The sequence below is a fragment of the Chlamydotis macqueenii genome, chromosome 2 (genome assembly GCF_036417535.1).
Source record: "Chlamydotis macqueenii isolate bChlMac1 chromosome 2, bChlMac1.mat, whole genome shotgun sequence".
Lineage (NCBI taxonomy): Eukaryota > Metazoa > Chordata > Aves > Otidiformes > Otididae > Chlamydotis > Chlamydotis macqueenii.
In genome coordinates, this window is record NC_141557.1 from 158266356 (window position 1) to 158291507 (window position 25152).

At 40.1% G+C, this 25152-nt stretch overlaps 1 protein-coding gene across 1 annotated transcript in view; it reads right to left on the bottom strand.

Moving 5' to 3' along the window:
• Window positions 1-211: 211 nt before the first annotated feature.
• FAM135B (family with sequence similarity 135 member B) overlaps window positions 212-25152 on the bottom strand; it is a 194181-nt gene continuing 169240 nt past the window's right edge. Inside the window, exons 10-20 of the mRNA XM_086742651.1 lie at window positions 21118-21273; window positions 19369-19442; window positions 15560-15714; window positions 11936-14006; window positions 10026-10192; window positions 8694-8785; window positions 5971-6068; window positions 5524-5675; window positions 4610-4720; window positions 2045-2158; window positions 212-694 (exon numbers count right to left, since the gene is read on the bottom strand). Coding sequence (XP_086598777.1) covers window positions 489-694; window positions 2045-2158; window positions 4610-4720; window positions 5524-5675; window positions 5971-6068; window positions 8694-8785; window positions 10026-10192; window positions 11936-14006; window positions 15560-15714; window positions 19369-19442; window positions 21118-21273 — 3396 coding nt within the window. The 3' untranslated portion in view covers window positions 212-488. The remainder of the gene's footprint in view (window positions 695-2044; window positions 2159-4609; window positions 4721-5523; window positions 5676-5970; window positions 6069-8693; window positions 8786-10025; window positions 10193-11935; window positions 14007-15559; window positions 15715-19368; window positions 19443-21117; window positions 21274-25152) is intronic.

Consider the following 25152-nt stretch of genomic DNA (forward strand, 5'->3'; position numbering starts at 1 on the left):
ATGTTTTTCAGACTTCTCAGTTCATCATAAAGGAGGTTTTAACCTGAGTTCATATATGCTTGTTTCCTCTTATGTTAATTACTTCAAAAGTGCTACAAATGTATAACTTGGTTAATATGCAAATAAGTATTAAATCAAAGACAGCCAAGTTCCTGGGTTAACATTCAGGATAAATAGGGATCATATTGGTCCAATCACAATTAGGCAATTAGCCTTCTTATTCTGATTCTGTACTTCAAAAGTGGCTCATGTCTTTATGCGGACAAAGAACATAGAAACTGAAGAGGAATATTTATTTCTTCCAAAAGCACCAATATTTGGAAGCTTGAATGCCTTAAAGCCATAGCACTTTATTCTGTGAAACAGAAATGGAAATGGAGAGTTTGAAAGTCCCACCTGATCTCACTTCTAACACTGCACTCTTTTGGCTAAGGGATTCTCCTCCACTCAATGAAAAGGTTTGCCTCTGTTACCCAGTACTTCAGGCACTATTTGAAGTAGTTGAGTCCTGCCACGAGGAAAAACTTCTCCAGGAAAAGTTCAGAGTCCAGCACGGCAATGTGGGCAGCCCGGCCTATCAATGTGTTGGCGGTGTTTGGCAGAGCATGGAACACATTGTGTCTGATCAAAGTGCAGTCCTTCGCCCCAATCAAAGGCTGGAGCAGGTTGTTAATCATTTCTGCATAAACAGGACCTGCAAAAGAGTTCAGATGTCACACCTACACACCAAAGCTCCCAGAACCCCTCTTTCCTTCCAATATCATTTAATTACAGTGTCAATGAGAGGGAAAACAGAAGCAAGGCCAAAATGCAAGAGATAGCAGTTCATTTCAAAGATTTGCCAAGTGCCAGGACGCTGTTAATCTAACAGAAGCACTGGCTATCCAAAGAGGTCTGCTGAACCTCCTGGCATGAAGAGTGGGACACTCCTCAGCATTTAGTCTCATTTCCTCTGCGGTGGAAGGAAATGCTCTTGTTTCCTTCAGGAGCCTGGACTCACTCTGCCTGTGAATTCAAACGCAAAAGGATCTGGCAAGACATAGAGGTCCATTTGGGTTTCTCTGGGGAATTTAATGCAGGAAGGACATCATGCAGATAGTTGAGGAGTTTATAGGGCAAAAACAAAGGCTCAGGAAACTTGAACTCATAAATGATCTACGCTAAATGTAGCTCTGGCTCCTGCTAGGTCAAACCTCTCCCTGAGAAACAACCACTGAAAGAGAGAGTTAGAAAATTGCCTTTTAATTCTTATCCGAGGTAGGATAGAAAGAGGAGTAATTTAGGTAAGACATGTGAAGGCAACCATGTTGATTATTGGGCCTGGGTGTCTCTTTCTACCTCCAAAGAGTACCTCAATTTCTAGGTAATCACATATGTGAAATGGGTAGGAAATTACACTGAACGTTATTTCTGGAAGTGGTATCAAACTGAAGCCATGAAACATTTTATAAATGAGGGAAACTGTTAATAACAAAGTTAATACTTGGAACAATACTCAGCCTGAGCCTACAGGAGGTTTAGGCCTCTGATTGCATGAATCCTGATGCGCTTTGCAGATTTTATTACAAACCAATATGATTTTAGATCTGTCCCTTAAATTACCTGGCAATCATCCAAACACTATCAAAAACAATGGGAAAGCCCCCTAACTTTGGATGTGCTGAGAGATATTTAATTATGTGAAACAAAGGTAAGACAATACTAGCAAATCACTAGACTAGAGAAAAAAACATTCCCCAGAGCTAGTTCTATTATCATCACTTAAAAAAAAAAAAAGTAAATTAGAGGGAAGGGGAAGGAACAGTAAGAAACCTTTGATTATGACCTGATTGAAATTAGTTTTCATCAGACAAAGAGCTTCTTAAAAAGCTTCTTTTATTGATTTCAGTAATTTCCTGTGGGAAGAGAACACTTTCTTCCTTATCACATACACATTTGAGTTTTCATCATGCTGATGAAAAACCCTTCTAAGGCAATGGCCTCAGTTATACAAAAACACAATTCCTCAACAGCTCTGTAAAAACAGAAATAATCTTCAACATACCTGTGTGTCTGTCCTTAAGTGCATTTTTGCACATTTCTATTCTTGCTGAATGAAAGGGTACGTATCTGTCTTGGGGTGAGGCCACTAACACAACATTTTTAAAGTACTGAAGACCTGTGGCAAATGCATTGAATACATTTATCACAATGATGCACAGCAATGAAAATACATACAGTGTCACCTCATATTCACACACATTTGAAAATCTACAATGCAAAACAGATGATAATAATTAAAAAATTAAACACAAGCTTAGAAAGATTCATAATAGCTTAAACCCATTTCTATGGCTTCTGCGAACTGTTTGTTGCTTATCAACACTCGTACAGGTTAATTGTATGTCAATAAAAAAACCCAAGAACGGTCTCTGCTTGAAAAAAAGTGTTGAACTAAAACCTTAATCTTGCAAATATTTATGCCTCTAAGCATTGGAAGCACATGTACAGTCCCACTACAGACAATGAGTGGCTTTGGATACATAAGTGTTCACACGAATGGGAATTACATTAAAAAATAACACAAATTAGTACAATTTTAGAACATAATAGAAGAGGAGAAGAGGAACCAACTTCACTGCTATGATGTCATACTATTAAATTAGTATTGAGGGAGCCTTGAGATCCAGTCCCTGCATTCAGCAGTCCCTTGATAAATGCACACTGCTGTTACATGGACTGGAAATCAGGAATCCTCCCTCTTCCCTGGAGGTAATGGGGCCACTGATGGACTATGGAAACAGGCTTCTGCTGTTTGCCCTGCCTGTGGTTTCTTGAGCCCTCCATCATCTGCATTCAGCTGAAAAGCATGAAAATGGACACAATAATATAGTCTACTAGTCCAGAGAGCATCCTGAACACAGAAGACCTTCATCTTTCCCTCCCCCGTATGGTAAAGGGGCCCAGAACCAAGTCCTTTGATTTCTAGATTTTCACAGAAAAGTTGACCATCACCACCACAAAGAAGAGTCCTGCTGGCTGCCTTTACTAAGCCTGACTGAAGCTGTCTATCATTTTCTTTTTGTGCAATCAAACCAACTAAGTTTGTGACTTCAGTCTGAGGTAAGAGGTAGGAGAAGCAACAGTGAGTGCTACCATATCCAAAATCAATTTAAGAGGTTCAATAGGGAATAATGTTTATTTTTTCTACCAATATGAGCACAGGGAACATTTAAAGGGATTGAAAAGTAGCAGGGACTTCTTCTTTAAGAAGAAAGTCAGAAATTGCTGGAGGTATGAAGAGTTATCTGGGAAAGTAGGCAGAACAGTGCTTCTGACACTTCTCCCTCTGTAGGTTCTCTCAACTACTTCTGGGAGCAGGATGCTAGAGTAGGGGCACCTCTATTTTGACTCAGTATGCCAGCTCTTACTTTCATATCTGGACCTACTTACTTCTTCAGATTTTTCACCTAATCATCATCCACCTGCATAAATCTGACTTTCCGGACAACCCTCTTGACATTTAAATTTCTGCTTTCTGCTTTTGCAGGGACAACACTTCCATTTATAGCCTCTTAGATATCTAGTCTACTAAGCTAACAAACTACAAATCACTTCGACTCATAACATATGCTTGTGAATTCTTTGCTTAGGAAGTTACAATGTGAGCTTTCTGTGTAGACTCAATTTTATTTGAATGTAACAGTAATGAGGCAGGCATCAACTCTACTCCACAGAAATGAGGGTCAGAGAATCAAGGGGGAAATTCAAATAAGGAAATTCAAATAATGCAAAGATAGCAGTTTCCCATCATTCATTTTGTCATGTAGTGTGTTCATAATAGTATGAAACAGCTCTATGTCTGTCAGACTAAAAATTAAGAAGTTATATGCATCTTAACATAGTATTTGTTTCCTATTAGCAATGTATCAAAGTATGAGAAAAAAATTAAATACCGAGTAGTGACCTTGTGACTACCTACTTAGCACTAGTTTGTTCACACACTATATTAAAAGTAACTCTTAAAAGAAAACATTTGCTGGAACAGAAGGATCATGTTCACTTTCTTTTCTTAAGAAAAGCCTGTTTTTTTTTCATTTATTCATGACAGACCAAGGAAGGGATAAAAATATTTCTATTTAGACATCATTTTTCCAGTGTAAGTCTGTACATCTCTCTCTGTACTACAAAGTCATCTATAAACAGACATGAATAAAATTTGCTTTTCATCTCACAGAGGTATATTTCTTAGAGGCAAGAGATGTTAAAGTTAAAACAAAAAAAAATGTTTTCATCTAGTAGCATAAAATAAGCAGTGGTGGCCTGTCAAGAATGATATTTCATGCTTATGGAATATAAACTTAGGTACATGCTTACTACAGTATGGAGGTCTTATTTGATGCTAACAGTTCGGCAAATACATTCACTGATAACTGGCACCAAAAAAAAATGCACAGATAAAATAAATATTAGATTTTAAACAGAGCAGCCCTTCTTGAAAGAAAGAGTGTTCACAGAAAGATTATTAAGAAAATGCAGATTTCCTTTACTCCCTGGAGGACACGGCAATCCAGCACAATTCTTTGGTATAGCCCTTGATATTTACGCAGCCACATCAAGCCCTACTCACCCGTTTTTTGGCTGAGCTGATAGAGGAAACACTTGCGCAGATCTGCATTGTCCCTGAAAGTCAGTTGCAAAAGTGACCCAGACTTTTTCAACTTCTGCATGAGCCATAGACCTGGAATGAAAATTGGTGCATATTTTTATCCTGTTTGCTAATTATGAACCAAGGGGATCAAAGACATGTGCTTACAGCAAGGGTAGCACTGTAACTCAGTGTAAGTCTTTGTTTCCTCTTACATTGGTACTCAACAGGGAGAAAAGTCTAAGGGTCTCACAGGACAGAGGTAATGGTTTTAAAATAAAAGAGGGTAGATTCGGACTAGATACAAGGAAGAAATTTTTTACTATGAGGGTGGTGGAACACTGGAACAGGTAGCCCAGAGAGGTGGTGGATGCCCCATCCCTGGAAACATTCAAGGCCAGGTTGGATGAGGCTCTGACCACCTGATCTGGTTGAAGGGGGTTTGGACTAGATGACCTTTAAATGTCCTTTCCCATCCAAACTATTCTATGATTCTAAGATTCTATAATTATCCATGTCATGGTAGCATAAACACTCAGGAAGGCTGAAGTGTGTGTTGTTCCACTCCCATAGCACTGTGTTTTGTTCAGTCCTGGAGATGTCTCTCTTTATTGTCAGGATACAGAGAAGTGGAAGAATACTGTGGAACCAAGGTCATATCTCACTGCTGCATACCCTTGGGTTTGCCAGGGACCACTGTGCTGGACCTTGTAGTATTTACAGAAAGCCCCTCTCACGGCAATTTTTTCTGTGGGGATTTGAAGTCTTCAGAAATATTTTCCACAACTTCAGTGTATGAGTCATGATTTTATGATTTATTGCTACCTCCATGTGTTGCTTTCTCATGCATTCTGCCATGGACTGCAGCCAGTCATAGCTTTCCCATCAACTCTTACCTGTACTAACCAAAGTGCTGTTGTTGTAAAGAGTTCCCAGGTGAGGCCCAGAGAGGGACAGGAAGGTGTGTAACTTGTTGAGGTAATAGCGAAACCTGGGGCGAGTTAGTACAGATCGAATGATGACATTACCAAGGGAATGTCCAATAAAACTGTTGGGAAAGAAAGAACTACATTAACACAAAAACCATCTGCATTTTATTTAAATTAAAAATAAGGGTGCCACAAATGGCTTTTGAGGGGACGCTATCACAGCTTTCAGGAACATCCTTTAGTTTAACTTTTTTTTTCAAGCGTAGTAGATAGTTTTCCATCTGTAACAATGTAAAAATTAATCTCACTGATTTAATAGCTTTTGACACAGGGCACTTCTGGAAAAGCTAATTTCCCTGAATGTTGCTCATGTAACTCAAACAGTTACAGACTATTAACTACCAGAATGCTTACCTTATTCGGGATATGGAGAGGTTGTACAACTGGATATGCTGAATAATTTCATCCAATAATCGGTCAGTCATTGTATCAAAATCAGCAAAAGTATCAGTCTGGTGAAAAACGGAATGAGTCAGTGAATTAAAATATTTTTCATTTATTGCGGGCTGATGGCTGATGTTATTTTCAAAGTAAAATGCAAGCAGAAATGTAACAATTAGTTAATTTTTTTATACATGCTCAAGGGGGGAGGGAGAGGTATTTTTCTCAGTCTGCAGGTCCTCTAAAAATTGAAGTTCTCCTTTGCAAACACAGTCATGAAGTTTCACTTTCAGTTTATTAGCAGATAGCTTCCAACTAATATTGCAAACTCACTAAAGACAAGTATTTTCTTTCTCACATAGCATTAATAGTAGGAACAACACTATGGGTTAGTGTGCGTCACATAGCTACTGCTAAGGCTCATGTGGAAATTCACTGTCCTTAGTGAGCTTGTAGGTAAGGTAAAGCAAAATTTTCTGTCATAGAGTCTCTGAGTCTATATTGTACCTTTTAGCTTCAAGAACACAACCTGATAATTCAATTTAGGACTAAAGTAATCCTACACTCTGTAGGGAATGGAAACAGGGCCCTCTAGAAGACAATTCATATTTTAAGGGGATTAAATTACCTCCTGTGGTTGCTTCTTTTTCTCTATTGACTGTGCCTTTAACTTTGGCAAGTGTCAGGATAAACCTGGACCTATGAATTATTAATAGTAAGATTAACAACATTAGGCTGAGTGATTCCAGAGTCATAAGTGTATCTTAAAAGAGCTTGACTTGACACTGGTGAGAACTGCTAATGCTCAGCTGCTCTAAACACCATACCACATGGAAGAAAAGCTTTTGGCATTTAGGAATTAACAGATACTACAACAAAATAGTTTACAGCATTATACACTGACACGCAGGTTATGCTGATGTTAAGGATGTAATCACAAAATTCTTGGCCATCTTAATGAAATGTTGTATGTTTGTTATCAGTTATCAGTAAGAGAATGAGTGTTAGAGAGGAGCAAACAATTTGTTGCTTGCAACAGTACTGCCAGTTGTGATACAATAAAACAAATAATGTATTTTCCAGTCTGTACGACTGCACATAGATCTTATTCAGAACTGTGTCGTTTGGCAATCCAACAGGACTCTAAATCAAACTCATAACTAATGAGATGCCACAAAAACAATCATCAAATGTTGGAACAGCTATTCAGAGCAAACATATCAGTAATTAATGCTTTTGTGACACAACTCATCTTGCTAATTGCAGCTCTTGCAAAGGAAAACATGAGCAGATTCACTTTGCAATACGCCTTAAAATAAATGTTCTCATAAACGACAAACAGTCCACTAACCTTCTGCCCGTTTGTTTTGTGTGCATTGATAATTAATGATTTCCTCCTAGGCTCATTCTCTCAAATCTTTCAGGTTCTTTAAAAGTGGAAGAATATCAGCCTGAACATTAATCATAAACAAAACACATCAAATGCCATATTTCACCTGGTTACATCTCCACCCTTTAGTATCATCTCAGCTTGACTGAGCTTGTCAAAAGTATCGCAAATGAGTGCCTAAAAAAAAGTGATTTGCATTTTCCTCTATAAGCCAAACTTCAGATAAACGACTCATTTCTTGGGTCATTTTTAGTGTGGTTCTCAGAGAAGGGAAAAAAAAAATGTGACAGGATGCTTTACAGTATCCAAATAGTCATAAACCACACAGGTTCTATTTCCAGTGCCATGGGAACTTCTTCACCTTCCCAGTCTGTAAGAGCAACAAAAGTTCCCATTATGCGCTCTGGATAATGTTAAATAGAGATGTTGTAAGATGTTTAATTCTCTGAAAACATGAGAAGAGGGTTTGATGCAAGTCTGAAGTGGTCTCCTCATTATTTTCATCTTGCTTGCGTTCACTGTGCAGGTCTGCTGCTGACAGAGATGTGCACTGGAAGGTGGCAAGTTCACAGACTAACACCAACTGGCCACTTCAAAATGTAACAGCTGTTGAACAAAGAAGGTTGGGAAGTTTTGACTCAAGTTTCTCAGCTGCTCATAAATCAGAATAATGTTTCTGACTGGGCACTGGAAATCCTTATCTTGTGCATAAAGTTAGGCCTCTGTGTCACAAATATGGGTTCATTGCAGAGCAAAGCACAGAATTAATTTCTTTTTCTCTGCCTAGACTAGCAATGAATTTTTCTGGAGGATGCTTCTTTATCATTTAGGGAAATAAATCTTGCAAACATTGCAACAGGAAAAACAACGGCTGATGCAGCAAAGAAAACTGACAACAGCTGCTGGATACTCCACATCCTCTGGAGTATTCAGCATCACTAACCTTGCTGCTTTCTGTCAGTGCTGTGTTGCCTGGCATCCAAAAGGCAGAGGCACCATGCTGCTAAGTTTGCAAACTGACAGAATAAATGCATTTCCTCCTTCTTCTAAAGTCTAGTCCTATAAATGCTAATGTCACTGCCTTTGACTTTAATGCTAGGAATATCTTCTTGTGGGTTTGAACACCCTATCAAATTAGACAGGAACAGGACCAGGCCTTTCTAGTAAATAATAAATAAAATTCCCTGAATTCCCTAGTGCTTTTGCTTTATTCAGCTGGTGAAAAGGCTTTGCTGAAGGCCCTGTTTCAGCAATGTTAACAGCTTGTAGCAGATCTAAAGGAAGACAGAAATTAGTTCTGTACTACCTGATTTCTTTCAGACATTAGGAAGTCTAGTTTTCCACCAGGGAGTCCCAGTTCTATAAAAGTCTTTACCAGTCGCAGATCTGCACTGTTACCTAGAAATAAATGGTATTTTACAAGACGTAATTCAACAGAAAAATAACTAATATAGAGACAATTTAATACATTTGTCTTCCTACAAACCTAGATGTCAGGGAGCTCTTGCTAAGCAGTGTTAAGACAGCTTACCACACCACAGGATCATGCATTGAAACAGCAGGAGAGCGAGAATATCTGCAGCCTGCACAAGACAGAACTGGACCTCACCTCCTGCTACTGGGGGGTGCAGAAATGGTTGGAAAGAAAGGACAAAGATCAGGCTCAGAATAACTCTGTCTCATATTTGCTGAACAGCAGAGGTAAGACAAAAAGAGAAAAAACTGAGGTCTGTCCTTCCACCTTGACAGCTGGTGAGGCTCCCAGAGGACAATATAGCCCTGCCAGGGACCTTGGCATATGTACTGGGGTGTAGGGCTGTACCTTCAGATGTAGAGTAGCCTGCCTCTGTGTATTCACAATTAGAGATGATGCTGAAATACTGGCAAGCTCCCAATATTTTGTGAGATGCTTCATTGCATTCTAGGAAATTTCAGAGTCTTCTGAAAGGTTTTGTTGGAAAAGGAGGTACTTCTACCTCATGAGAAGGACATTACTCCCACTGAGATATTGAATGGCAAATCGTCCTTGCTCAAGCCAGCAAGTGTTTGTTTTCCACTGCTGAGAATGCCTGAGATTTCAGAGTCTCCACCCCTCCTTCTCTGTAGATTCAAGGTACACCTTTCCCATTGATGCCAATAATTTGTCAAGAGAAGTTTCAAGTTGTACATATCTATTTTCTGCTTAGAAAACATATAGGTAAGAAATTACAGGCCATGCTTCCTCTGCAGTGAATAATGATTTTCATTCTCTCACTTTCTAAATCCAGCCACTAAATACCCCATAAAAGCATTGGGAGGGGTTAAATAATATTTTTGTCCTGGTGACATACTGCAAAAAAACAAAGACAAGAAGAGTTACTGTAACACACTCCTCTATTACACAGAAGGACTGATGTATTTTGGTGTAGAATTCTGTTTAAATAACAAAAAAAAAAGTTTCAGCACCCATTTCTTAGAGCAAGTATTTAGTATTCTCCTAGATCCTTTATTACAATTGACCGAATAACACAGTAAGGACTAAATACTTAGCTACATAAATAATTTCCTTAGACTTTCCATTCTTTCATACTTGCTGAACATCTGCGCTTTTCTCTTTATGCCAAAATGACTTGCAAACAGCAATTTCTCCTGGCCTTACCATCCAATCCATGGACGCAGACAACCAGGTGAATTCCATCTTCCAAATTTTCTTCCTCTTCCTCTGGTGGAAAATATGGGATATCAGAAGCTAGTACAGATAAGTCACTGTACAGAAATCCTTCAATCTTCATTTCTTTTTTAAATTTTTCTTTGGCCTGATAAAAACTGGAGAATACATTAATTAATCACAATAGAACTGGGTGTTCAACAACAAACCTTCAAACTAGAAATTAGGAGGCTGATATTTGCAAGAAGTTATGCTTGCAGCTTTCAAGTAGAGGCCTGGATACTGATCCTTATCTATTCTGATTAAGAGAAATCAGGATGCAGGGACGAAAATCTGTTTCTGAGTAACTTGGCTACATACAGGAAAAGCCCATTAGCACCTCACATCTGCCTCAGGAATGAAGAATTTAAAAAAACAAATAATTTTCTAGTGGCCCATAACAATGAGATTAAGATACAAAATCAGCAATTTTGCATCTTAACAATATCATCAGCCTTATAGATACTGAAATGCAAAATGTATCATTTTCCTAGCATCACATGCATTTATAGGCTGGTAGAAGGTGTTCTCATTCCTCAGACTGTGGAGTTAAAGGATGCACCACATATGGTGGATATTTTTGGTTTGGTTTGGTTTTGAGTTTTTTTTTTTTAATATTTAATAGCTAAGAGGAAGAGCAACTCAGTGCTGAAAGAATTAAGCTAGCCCCTTTCCTACTCATGGCGTAAAATTTGACACAAAAATTCATCCCAAACCATTTTGCTGGCTGAAGATGCCAAACTCTTCAGTGGCTTTTTGACTTAGCAAAACTTATTCAGAGCGTTTCGGAATTAATAATCATAAGATAACTGTAGAATTAGGTAGAAAACTAGGATGAACCAGCTTAGGAGATATAAACCTTTAAAGCTTGAGGATAGCTTAAGGCCACTTGGTATAATGGTGAGCACTTACATCATCCCTACTGACTTTAAAGGGACACAAGAAAGAAAAATCCAGTGTTCGGACCATAGACTTGGAGGTTCTGGATTCATGTACATGAATACATGCTTAAATATTTTGCGTCACAAAGAAGGAACATTCTTTTTTTGTGCTTAGATTAAGCAGGACTTACAGCAGGATCTATAAAACAAACCTCAAGATGCTTTCAAGAAAATAAAAACAAAGTCTTGGGCTGCAAATGAATGTGCATGCTGACAGCCAATATTTTGGGCAGCTGAATGGGTTGAGAAATTCCCGTGATACTGTTTTCTCTCAGCACAGCAGAGACACCAAAACATAACAGAAGTATACATGTGGTAGTGTGTCAATCTGTGAAATGGGCCACTGCGACATCAAGGCCACGATGTGGCAATTTTGCCATGGGCAATGAAGCAAGAAAAAAAAAATAGTATCTCTTCTCCAGCTACCCAGGATTCCACTTCTCCTATTTTTCCAGTTTGAGAAGCTGAAGCTAAGACCCTGCCAGCCAATCTGTGCTCTTGTTCCACAGTTTAGCTAACGAGTGGAATTATTTAAGCAGAAGATCAAAACAGGCTACTGCACTGCCATAGTGAACTATCTGGGATCACTGCTCAATTCTGAGTAACCTTGACTTCATGAAGGAGAGTCAAATCTTAAAGATTATTTAGACATCTAAATCCCACTGGTTTTCCTGAGAATTAAGGACCAAATGTCTTTGAAAATCTTGGTCTTTCTGTGTTTTCATCCTTCCTGTCTATTTAGATAATTTATTCAATATAATCCATTTGTCTATTTGAATTAATTATACTGCAATTCCTCAGGCAGGAACTGTCTCCAAATGCAAGCTTATAGCATGTTCTACTGTATCAGGGCCTCAAACTTCATCAGGGTCTCTTGGTATTACAGTAACATTAATGAAGAAAGTAATTAGACATTCTTACTTCAGCATTCTTTCATTGGTCTCTTCATCCATCTCATTGGAATTAGAAGAGACAACTCCGAAGGAGCCCAGAGGCTGGCGTGTGATGGGGAACGCAGCCTGCTTTGCAGGGAAGCCAACCATAGCAGGGGTCTCTTTGAGGACAGAAGAAAAGGGAAGACAGGTGGCTGTGCAAGAGACAGACAGGTTAACCACATCGACAGCCTTTCTGCTTTCCAGGGCTACTCCTTCCGTTGTTGCCAAATGAAATCCAGTGCCATTAGCTACAAGCTTATGTTCTTGGCTGTTGGGTTCCTGAGGATATTCAGCTTGGTAGGCTCCTGCAGCTGGGTCTGCTGAGGCAGGTGAGTCGCTGAGCTCAATTTCTTGTAACTCCTGCATTTCTGCATATACTGCTGGGCTCTCATCAGCAAGAGAGCTACCACACTCTCCTTGCATTGAGCCAAAATCGGTTGAGGTCTCTGAGGGAGCTGGAACAGGATAGCAAAAATCTGGTACCAGCTTTACGCTTTGTGAGAAACTCTCCTCGCCTGAAATTCCGCTATTGGAGTAAAAGCCTTGTTGTATTTTTAAACTGTCCAGCTTAAGTTTATCCTTTGGATCCTCAATGCATGTATCAAACTTATCTATATTTTTGTCCAAGTAATTATAAGCCCTTAGTGTTTTTAAGCTGCACTCACCATTGCTCTCTAGTGACTGGCACTCAGAGACATTATCTCGGAGCTGCTTTGGAGAAATGGATGGTCTTGCATTTTTCAAACTACAGTGAGTCTCTGGAAAATCTTCATTTTCCTCCTCCTCCTGTAACTCAGTGTTACTGCTACTGTGTTTGAAGGAGGGTTTGGGATGTCGTCTTGGTTCTGCTTGTCCACTTGCAGTGCCAATTTGACACTCAGAAAAGTCCACAATTATTTTTCCATCTCCGTCCTCTCTTTCCGTGCAACTTTGTAAGTTTCCTTCTGAGTCTCCTGAGGTTGCTTCACTGTGTTTGGATATATCCTTGTCCTCTGCAGGTTCTTCTGGGCTACTGATCTGAGGAGCTGAGACAGATTTTGTCAGTTTGGTAAGCTCCACTTCCCTCTCCTCTTCCTCAAAGGGCAAAGAGCTGATGGATGTGAGTGACGCTTGGATCCCACTGGGCAAGCTGGTATTGCTTTCTGTGTGGCCACCCTCCAGGGAATTTCGGTGGATGGCATGCCTTCGTACCAAGTGGTGCAGGATCTCTCGATCGCTGGGCAGCTCCAGTGCCCGGCTACGAGCATCAGACCACGCCACCGAACTTGGTTCGCTTTCAATGCCTGAATCGGATATTATAGAGGAGGATCTTTTTATAACTCCTGACATCAGGGTAAATTCTTCACACTCCTCACCTCGTTGCTCCTTTGTGAACAATTTCACTTCAAAGCTGTGTGTGGGCAAAGCTTTCAAAACAGGGAGCAGAGTCTTGGTGTCGGGATCTTCTGTTTTTTCAAGACTGGTTAATTCATTCAGTGCAAGCTCAGACAAATTTAAATTATTTTCAGGATGACTAGATTCATCTATTTTATGTATTTCAGTCCTGTCTTCCAAGCCATCAGTTCCACATGCTCCACACTCATCCTGAGCACTGATAATTAACATGGGCTCACTTTTTTGGGAATCCTTATTGCTGGGTTTCGTATCTCCACAGGTAACGTCTGCCGCAAGTCTATTGTCTTTTAACAAAACTTCCTTGGGTGTTTTAAAGTCTGATGTGCATTCTGTATTGCCTGGCTCTGAGTTGGAAGTAGTTTCCTTACTTGAAACAAAAATATTTTCAGGTTTCCTTTGGCCTTCTTTGTTCGCTGTACATACCTGAGATGTGGAGTGCTGGTTTAAACTCTTAGCTGTATATGCAGCACCTTCAGTACCACTGTGTACACAGGAGGGATTCCCTTTTATCCTGTCTGTGTGTATTAGCAGAGTACCTTTCCCAAAGTCTCCTTTCACTACACCAGTGGTATCATTTGATGCAAAGTCTTCATTGCGATCTATTACATCCATTTGAGTGCTTGCAGGAACCTCAAAATCTGGGAAAACTTCCAAATTCTGATCTGAAAGAAAGAAAGAAAAAAGTGTAAGAACACAGCAAATTACCACAAGGTGATGTGGATTTTGAAAAGTTGTAAGGCCTAAAAAAGTATTTTTATTTCTGTTACACAAATTACACGTAGATTAGAGTCATATTACAAATGCAAATGCCAGAATGCACTTAACTAGAATTATACTCACTAAGTAGTTACAGTTGTGTCAAAGAAGACAATATCAATAAAATATACTTTCCTCAGTAGAATTGTATCTAAACTGCTAGCTTTTACAGCACAGGTAAGCAAAACAAAGCTGACATTTCTTTGTATTCCTGCTATCATATTACATTGTTCATATTATAGCCCTTGCCTGCGAGTCAGTTTAATAGTTTAATAGCTTAAATATCTGTAATGAGTATTGTCAAAATTTACAGTTGCATAACTCTGGAAGAGTGGAAATTTTGGACCACAGACCAGGAATATGATCACCCGTAATATTAATACATATTGCTTCCTTGCTAATCTTAACAGCTGAGTAAGAAGGAAAGAGAAGCAAGGGTTATGAGGTTTTACTATAAATCTGCGGAACTAAGTAATTTCTTAATTAAAAAATTCATTCAAGGGGAAAATATTTTTTGGAAAGAAATGCTGCCTTTCTGGGACCGTGTTGGGCTTTATTTTCTTTTTATTTTCTTACCACTAGATGTCACACTGAGGATGAAATTCATAGTGCTGTTTTTCCTTTAAATTTGTACTGTAGCTGCCCCTCTACTCGGCTCTGGTGAGACCCCTCCTGGAGTACTGTGTCCAGCTCTGGAGTCCTCAGCACAGGAAAGACATAGACCTGCTGGAGTGGGTCCAAAGGAGGGCCACAAAAATGATGAGAGGGATGGAGCACATCTGCTATGAAGAAAGGCTGAGAGTTGGAGATGTTCAGCCTGGAGAAGAGAAGGCTCCGGGGAGACCTTATTGTGACCTTTCAGTACTTAAAGGGGGCTTATAAGAAAGATGGGGACAGAGTTTTTAGCAGGGCCTGTTGCGATAAGACAAGGAGTAATGGTTTTAAACTAAAAGAGGATAGATTTAAACTAGATATAAGGAAGAAATTTTTTACACTGAGGGTGGTAGAACACAGGAACAGGTTGCCCAGGGAGGTTGTAGATGCTCTATCCCTGGAAACATTCAAGGTGAGGTTGTACAGGGCTCTGAGCAACCTGATCTGGCTGGAGATGTCCCTGCTCCTTGCAGGATTGGACTAGACGACCTTTAAAGATCTTTTCCAATCCCAAACTATTTGATGCTTCTAGGAAAAATCCCAAAGATTTTGTTTTCTTTCTAGATATTGCCTCCAGCTCTTGTAACTAAACAGTTTGCCGTGAATACTACAAATACGAAGCTACAGGAAATACTGTAGTCTGCTAAGGAAAACAGAAGAATTCAGCTATATTACATAGTGGATCACACCGATCAAAGCCAGAGTCAGCTCAAGGGTTGTAAGATCACTTACCTTGGGCTGGGGAATTGAACTTCCCTCAGCTCAAGCTGTCTCATGAAGCTGTACCTTGTGGTGTTTCACTCACCTTTGCAAGGCATATCCATGTACCTGTCTTCAAAGATAACTGGGAGTGTGTTCCAGTCCCCATCTATGTCGACACATTCTGCTGGAAGAGGGGGCATGCTGGTGAAGTACTCCGAATTACGAATTTCTGTAGAAATCTGTCCATGACTTTGGATCCTGGCAGCAAAGTACAGAAGAAATTGAGTGTTTGAGAAGTTACTGTGCTGTTTCTCCATCACTCCTGCAAGCTCAGCAGCATAGCTGGATGTGTAGGCAGAGGACAGAGGCAATGTGTTTAAAGGGAGAGGAGGCAGTACTGCATGATGATGGGGCACCCAGCACTCCTAGGAGGTTTCCTGTGAGTTTATTTCTATCTCTCAGTTAGAGATACCTACAACTTGCACACTCTCTCACTGCAAAACCTCTGTCTTTTTGAAATTGTTCCAGCTGCCACTGCCACAGTTAGCTACCATAACTCACTGCTGTCCTTCCAGGGGTCACTGCAGCTAGCTGAGACTGGATCCCTCCACTGGCTTTCCGGGCAGGAAAAGAGGTCTGTCACTCTGGCTTTGGCAAGGGTTTCAAAACCCAGATGCAGGAAGCAATAATCAAAAATTTGGTTGAGCAGTACAGGAAGGAGGAAGGCCAAGGCGGATGCATGCCAGGCCCTCTGTCTCACTCATATCAGACCTCAGAGCCCTGTGTATGCATCTGGAAGAGCTAAAACACATCAATTCAGCCACTGCCTGTTGGCAGAAATAGAATAACTATCTGTTTCCATTTTTTGGGACACGTAAAATGCTACCTGGCTTTCATTAGTTAATGTAACATTAAACTGGGACATGAATGTGGCTTCAGCTATAACCAATATAATATTTTTTAGTTCTGATGAGCTTTTCCATGTAAGCATCTTCCTCAAAATAAAAATAGTGAAAACATAAAACACAAAGTCTGTTTATTTGTGTTGACTCTTTGAAGAATTAATCTGTTTATCCTGAGGAATATAGAGGAAGACAACAAGCTTTTCATAGATGGTCAGTTGAAAGCTTTCTGCACAGATCACGTAGGACAGAATAATGGCAATATTTCTGATTATCATTGGCAAAAGGCAGATAATTATCATGTGGCAGTTAATTAGAAGAAACACACTTTACACATTATGAAGCAAAACTCAAACAACAGGTTTGTAATTCATGCTAGCATGGAAGATTCTTATGTCCAGACACAAATAACTTGTTCACACCAGCTTATCAGCTTCAACTTCAGAACATAATTGTTGCTGTATATCATTTGCTCTTACCTGTAGGCCAGTTATTTTTTTCTCAAAGATAAACAAGTCATTGGTTGCTAAAACATGACTCAGACAGGAGCCACAAACAGCTAAGAGTTGCCTGCAGCAACACCTAGGTTGTTAGAGGTAACTCTTAGCACCGTAATAAAGTTCTCACTGGCATATTAATTAGTAGTATCAGCATTGTACTAAAGACTCTATGTGAAAATAATAAACTAAACTTGCTTTGAGATCAATCTCTGGTGCAAAAGATGAATCATTGATGTTGAAAGGTGGGAGATATATTAAATATATATATATATATGTTTTCTGTGAAATATTGGGAAGATATGTCACTTGTTAGGGGCTCCCACTGTGTATGACACCCAATTTATTGAAAATGGTATGTCCTCTTCTGTCTAAGCAGTCAAATGCTGTAGGTGCATGACCTCACACACAACTCACAACAGTAGAGGAGGCAAAAAAAAAAAAAGCTCTTCTCCGTTAAGAAGGAAGAAAGAACTGGAAGAAAAAAGAAACCCTGTTACTGTTTGAGGTGCTTGTACAGCACCTGACACCCTGAGAGGTGATCTCACCTGAAGACTCTGTGAACCTAATTAATACTCCCTACTGCCATCCCCAACATTAATGATACTCTGGCAGCCAAGACTGTTTTTCAACTACATCATCTAGCAAAATCAAAAAGATAAAATTACTCTGCCATGAGGCCTGTATAGACTGAATTTACTACACAGATCAACTTTTAAAGTTTACAAAACTATTTTACCTTTTTTTTTTTTGCTCAGTCTCCTTGATAATCACTGAAGAAAAACTATCTTTATCTGTAGGAAATTGGCTAGTTCTGTGGCTGCCTGGAGAAATAAAAACACTTCAGGCAATTAGGTTTCCTCCGGTGCAGGGTTATATTCTCCTGAATGGGGCCATGAGTGTCTGTGCCCTCACCTCAGGATCTTGACATGGGGTTTTCCTTGTACATAGCTCACTTACAACCTGACATAGGATGACTAAGTGAGCACAGCTGGGCCCCTGAAGCCATGATTATGCTCTAATTTGCAGAACAAGTAGCTTTGTATAACCCATCCACCAATTAAGTCATGGTCCTTTCCACCAACACTGAACTAATGTCCTCAATGATAGGTCTGAGAAAGTAGTTTTCTTCTTTGCAGCAGGTCAGAAGTAGATATATCGCTTAAGTTTCATTATCATGACAGGATCTGATGTCACGACCTTTAAGCTCCTTCTGAAAGATGGATTTACATACTAGCAATGCTGTGGTCCCCCCATGGTAACAGGCTGCTTCAATGCACAAATAGCGTGGACATCTCTCATTACTCAGAAATTCAAATCTGTGCATCTTTCTTTGAACTCTGCCTTCAAGGGCCAAGTCCTGACCATTATCATAGAATCATAGAATGGTTTGGGTTGGATGGGACCTTTAAAGGCCATCTAGTCCAACCCCCCCCCGCAAGGAGCAGGGACATCTTCAACCAGATCAGGTTGCTCAGGGCCCCATCCAACCTGGCCTTGGATGCTTCCAGAGATGGGGCATCCACCACCTCTCTGGGAAACCTGTTCCAGTGTTCCACCACCTTCATTTTAAAAAAACCTTTTCCTTATATCCATGTGCTTTATTTGGAATCATTGGCTAAAACTGAAGGCAGGATTTTCCCTGGTGTAGCTTTAAAATTGACTCCTCATACTGTCCAGCTTGGCTCCAAGCACGAAGTATCAAACAGAAGGAAATACTTACTTTGCCAGCTTTTTATAGCATCTTTTTATGAATGCAACCCAGTGCAATATTTGTTTACCCAGACTATTTTGCACTGTTGATTCCCAGCCAATTAATTATCTGTCCTGAGCTTGTGTAACTTCCACAGTTCCTCCAGCTAATGTGGTGGTATTTGCCGTTCCTGTCCTCCACTGCTGCATCTAGTGAACATTCACATCTACATTGGCTGTTTAATGCTCCTGTCTGCATTTAAGGATCCTTTCTGCTACAGAAAGTAGGGCTGAACTAAAGACAAAAAGAAATCCGTAAGTGCATACCCCCAAAAATGTATATTAGGGATGGTAAAAGGAGATTTTTAAATACTAAGCTTTTATTGCTTTTCAGTAGTTATTTCCCATTAAAAGTGCCAGTATTGAATCTATTACAGTGGGTTTAGAAAGTTAATTAAAGGCATAAAAAATATTTCTAAATATTTCTGCCTGCCCTATGATGATGATGTTGGTAGACATATGCTCTGAAAAGAAATGTACTCAATTGCAAGTGAGAAGAGAGGTGGGGGAGAGGATCTCCTGCACTGCATCTCAAGAATACAGGAATCTTGAAATTAATTATGTCTTGAGCCTGATTGAAGTCACTTACTTTCGACACCGATTTCAATGGTTTTACAATAGGGAGCTAGAACAGACCCAGTGACTTCTCTCAAATCAAACTGCTCCATATCCAGAGAAAAAGACCTCAGTCCTGATTGCGAAATGTTTTAAATACATTTTCAGTCATTCTAGTGACAGAGGAGGGTTAGTGGGTTACTTACAGGCCTTCCTGGAACGTGAGCACAGCGAGTTTCTGGTGCTCAGTGTAGAAGAAGGCTTCTGAGAATCTCCTCACCTGAGGGAGAAACACACAAGTTAAACCTAAGATCTGCTGAAAGGTGCCAAGTACAATGAAGCTAATAACAAAGCAGTGACTGTCAGAACTAGATCCCTTAGCATACTCTGTCTGCTTTGCACCGCTCTGGTGACAGAAAGAAACAAAAAGCCCAGTTCTGTTTTACCTTCCCAGTCCAGCACAAAGCAGCTGGTGGTGTTGCATATTTTGCTGGGAGGTAAGTGTCCCTTGACATTAAATCAAGATTTGCTTACGTGTACCTTCTGACTACTTTTCTAAAAGCTGTCAAATTTACTATTTCCCCCTGTATTCTTTAAGTGGGGAAGATTTCTTCCTTCCCCACCGTGCAAACCACACAGCAGCAGTGGAGTGAGTTACTAAATTAGAACAACTTATAATAGATCATCTTTCCTATGTGAACATCTACAGTGACTCCCAAGGAAGTCTTACGTATCAGCCCAGAGGAGAATAAGCCTTGGTAGAAATACACCTGCCTATGTCGTGATACTTACAAAAAAGAGCTCTTCAAATCCCTTCATGGACTTTAGATCTCTTCAGTGTTGGATAATCAATTACAAAAGAGACACAGATCTGAAGTGGCTGGCACAGCGCAAAGTGTGAAATAAGCTATAAAAAATTCAGTGCCCCTGTCTGCCCTGGAATAAGCTTTGAGTTTCAATGAATCAAGCATAATGAGAAATCAAATATACTAAGCTGTTAAACTACAGCCCATACATTACTAATAATATTTGTAAAAATGACCTCTGTTACAGTGTCAGAAAATGGCAGTGAAAAGCATACATCACAGCATCTCAGTATCTCCCTAAATTTCAGCTGTGCTTCAACAAATGGCCAGACCTCCACTGACTTTGACTGGAACCAAAACACAAGCTGAGATGTCAATATCTACACTGTAGATGCCTAAAGCTAAGCAAGTTGATTCCTACCCTTTTCTCTAATGATTAGATCAGACTATGAGTTCAGCTCAGGAGATGTGCTGAACTGATGTCCGCTTAATAACTAAAAAATCCTAATGGAAGACACAGCACTTGCTGAACTAATCAGATAAGAGATCTGACAAAGTTAGCTCAAAAGACAAGTGCTTTTGTGCCTTCTTTATTAACAAGAAGCAATGTCCACATGAACAATACTAATATTCTGGTGTGTGCATCTCACTAGGAGAAAGGCAAGAATGAGATATATATATATCTATGCATATATATGTATGTGACATAAAGAAGAGAACAAATCTATATTCCTTGTGGTAGTTTTGTGAAAGAAGTTTAGATAAAATAATCCTTTCGGTTATTTGTCATTGTGACGCTTGTACTTTTTAAAACAAATGTTTATGATTTATGGATATCTAGCAAGTATAGGTGATATCTACCTCTTCCCACTCACCTCTTATTCCATGTCAGATTCTGGTGTTCAAAGTGCACTCATTTTACACAGGATCCTCTGTCCCCTATGAGCAACAGCCTTCATTCCAGAATCTGAAATCCGTAATTTCAAATCCTGTGCTTCACCTCTTCTTCACCTATTGTCCTACTCATCCTGTCTCCAGTAAATACTCATATGGGCAGAACAGTATTGGAAATACATAAAATACATATCCGGATAAATGTCTGTCAGGAGGTTACCATTACTGAACTGGCTTTTAACTTCTTAACATTACCCTTAGCATGTGATGTTCCTGAGTCAGATAAGCTGTGACTTCTGGATGGAGAGTTGCTACCTCCAGGAACTGGGTCCAAAGGGCCAGGAGGTGGGAGCAAAGCCAGGCGAGGTCCTTGCTTATTTGTTCTGCTATCTTCTCTGGATTGCTCAGTAGCTGAAAGAGAGAAAGGACATTCTGAGATGAATATAGATTCATGAAAGAAAATCAGTTCGTATGTTAAATTAAGTCATTTTAGGAACAACAACAAAACCAATTTAGAATTATTATTAAAGTTACTATTTTCATTTATTTTGTCCCGAATAAAGCTAGTTAGACTTTCGCCTTTACTCTTTAAAAGGCACCTTTTTTTTTTTTTTTTTGTAGTACAAAGTGTCTCAGCTGCACAATTGGAGAGCAAGATGTGGGAAGAGCCTCAATTTTTGCAGACACTTTATGGCAGATTAGTTACTGTGAAAAAAAAAAAATCATAGACCGTGAGTTCCAAATTATCCACCAGATGGTGCTGGATGCTCTGAAATAATAAACCACGGCCTTTCATTTCCTTTCTAACAGCACAGGTCTTCTTAGCCATGTCACACTAGGATACCAGATGGGGGATTGGGGTGACCGTGAGAACAAAGAACAAACCCAAACCACTGTGTCCTCAACACATGATGGAAACAGACATCCTAGAGTCTGCTATTGCTTCTTCCCCACACTAAGACATGTTGGGGCCCTCCATGCCTTCCAGCTCTAGGCTGCAGCTCTGCACTAAAGATCTGCAGCCCAGGAAGTGCACGTCAGCAGCAAAGTCTCTGCATATCAATCTCCCTCGTTTCACAGTTTCTTTTACTATGAGAGAGACATTGCATTTTACCTCTATATTTTGGCATAAAGAGTTGTGATTAGAGGGAGCTACAGTGGCAGCTTCTGCAAGAAGCTGCTAGAAGTTTCCCCTTTGTCCAGGGGAAACTGGCTGGCTCCAGGGTGGACCCGCCACTAGCCAGGGCTGAGCCAACTGGTGACAGAATGTTCCCTGATAACGCCTCTGTGATAATGTATTAAAGAAGGGGAAAAATTTAAAAAAAATAATAAAAGGAGAAGACGTAAGGAAGCTGAAGCACAGACAGAGAGGGGGAAGTGTTGCTGGGCGGCCATCTGGGCTTGACTTCTGACTTCTTGCAAGAAGTGGAGAGGAGATGAGATGTGAAGAGAACCTGAGAGGCGTCTGCCAGCCAGTTGGGAAGAATTTCTTGTGAGAGGAACGGCTGCAGACGCCAAGGTCAGTGAAGAGGAGGGGGAGGAGTAATGCTGCTCCTGGCAGAGATTCCCCTGCAGCCCGTGGTGACGACCATGGTGGAGCAGGCTGTCCCCGTGCAGCCCATGGAGGCCCACGGAGGGGCAGAGATCCACCTGCAGCCTGTAGAGGACCCCACGCTGGGGCAGGCGCATGCCTGAAGGAGGCTGTGGCCCATGCTGGGGCAGGCGTTCTGGAGGGACTGCACCCCGTGGAAGAGATGACCCACATCGGAGCAGTTCATGAAGGACTGTAGCCCATGGGAGGGACCCCATGTGGGAGCAGGGGAGGAATGTGAGGAGTTCTTCCCCCAAGGACGAAGGAGCAGAGTAAAGTCACAAGTGATTGACTGATCGTAACCCCCATTCCCTCTTCCCCCCTGTGCCACTCAGGGCAGGTGAAGGAGGTAGAGGGAATTGAACTTAAGTTAAGCCCGGGAAGAGGGAAGAGTGAGGGGAAGTTGTTTCTGTTCTCTGTCATTATCCTGCTTTTGTTTTATTAATAATAATAAATAAATAGTTTTCCTCAAGTTGAGTCTGTTTCACTGGTAACGGTAATTTCAATGATCTCTCCCTGTCCTTATCTCAAACCTTGAGCCTTTTTGCTATATTATCTCTCCTCCATTCCCTTGGAAGATGGGGGAGTGAGTGAGAGGCTATGTAGCTTGATCCCAAACAAAACTACGACAAGAATACAGAGCCTTCATCTATTCCTAGGGTCCCTATGTGCTTCCATGAAACCAGTAATACTACCAGAAATACTCCAGAAATAACACCAGAGGAATTGTTTATCAGTTCTTGGCCAGGTCTGGTTTTGTCTAGGACTGCAATCTAGCTGAAAGACTGCTTATTTTTCACATTTTACTATGCAGGCAGTTTCCAGATTGATGACACTGCAAACTAAGCCATGATTAAAAGCAAATTGTCTATGTGTGAGAGAGAGAAACAGAGAAAATGGGTGTGTAGATAACACAAATATTGGCACTGAGTTTGCATTGTTAGGGTGCTATTCTCTTTTAAAGACTTGTCTAAAATGGACAAGCTCCCATATGCATTTTGGTAGTGGAAAAATCAGGGGGATGGTGGTAGGCAAAAGATTCTGCCCAAACATTTATTTTTGCAGATTCTGGGTACTACTCTATTTACTGCACTCAATTTTATATGCTTTATATCGATTTATATATATATATATTTTTTTTTTTAGCCAGTAAGCTGCCTATTACACCATAAGCTGAAAGCACAGTCTTCAAAGAAGATGCATTATTAATGCAAGCCACATGAGGAATAGGTGTATGATGGCTATTTTTCTAATTTATTGGTTCTTAACTTTTTGAACATATAAAGGAAAAGACAATGCCTGCTTCTAATTGTGAGAGTCTTACTGCACTGCCACACACAGCGTAAGAGCTTAGCAACAGTAGTGATGCAGGTCAAATCCCGGGGTCTCAGTTCTTCCAAGCAAAACTCAGCAATTAAAATGATCACCAAATGTGATTCTGGCTGTTCCATTCACACACCTGCTGCTGGGCTGTTCCCTGTAACTGTACCTTTCAAGCCTCACTCAGAGTAGTCTGGCTTTAACAATACCGTCATGCAAAACAAATCAGCAGGGTTTTTTGAATAGTTATTTCTGCTTGTTTCTTCACAAATCAATCACACCATTTAAAAAAATATTTCCCTTCCACTTTCTCCTTGCATCTGCTGTGTTCTTGGGTTGAATACAAAGCTACGACAAGTTAAACTCACTTTCTTTCTTGTACTTCGTTTGTATTTAATTTTAGAGATGGACCTGGCTCTACACAGTGGTAGTGGGAGACTGACTCCATAGGCTTCTGTCTGTATGATTTTCATAGCATTTTTTTTCCTTTATAAATGTCTGGTTTTTGTACATTCTGCTGAAAAGAAATTATCTCAGTTCACATCCTCCTAGAGGCAAAATACTGGGAGAACATTGCCAATACTAATCTGTACACCATACAGAGGTACACGTGACTTCAGCACTTACACTGCAGTGATGGCCAATGCTGCACTGACGTCCCACCAATATTGTACAAGATCTCAACATTTATGTCTTGAGAGTCTCTGCAAATTCAGTGTCTTTATCATCAGATTATGCATAGATGGATAGAAAGCTACCAGCTAGGATGCTAAGCCAAAATGTTTTCAGCGCATAAAGGAAAATAAACGTTTTTATAACACCTTAGAGAACCAGCTGTTCTAGCTGCTGTGTTCACCTTTCTGTCACTACACTGTTCCCTGCAGCTTTCAAACAACAATCAACACAGTCTGGCTTTATTAATATTGCCATGCAAAACAAGTCAATAAGCTTTTTGGGAGAATAAGAATTGGACAGGAATTAGAAAATACAGATAAATTAATGCTGGCATTTTCTGATGTATGTCAAACCAATTTGGACTTTCCCAGACTCATAGAAAATAGGTCCAAAGGAGAGTCTAGATTGTGTTATATAACCTCCTACACCCCTACAGCTTCTAAATCTAGTAGATCTGAGCCCAATAATTTATGTTTCTCTAAATCAAATTTATATGAAATCAAATGTCTTTCAAAGTATTCAAGTCATGACTTAAATTTAAAGAAATTTGCCATTTCAAACATTTTTCACCTGTGGCTGACAGACATTAGCCCACCATTCGAAACTGAAGTGTGAATGTACTTGCAGTTTGGTTTGGCTTCGGTTTCCCTCTATTAACTGTTATTTTGACATTCTTCCTTATGCTGTCCCTCTTACTCATAAAT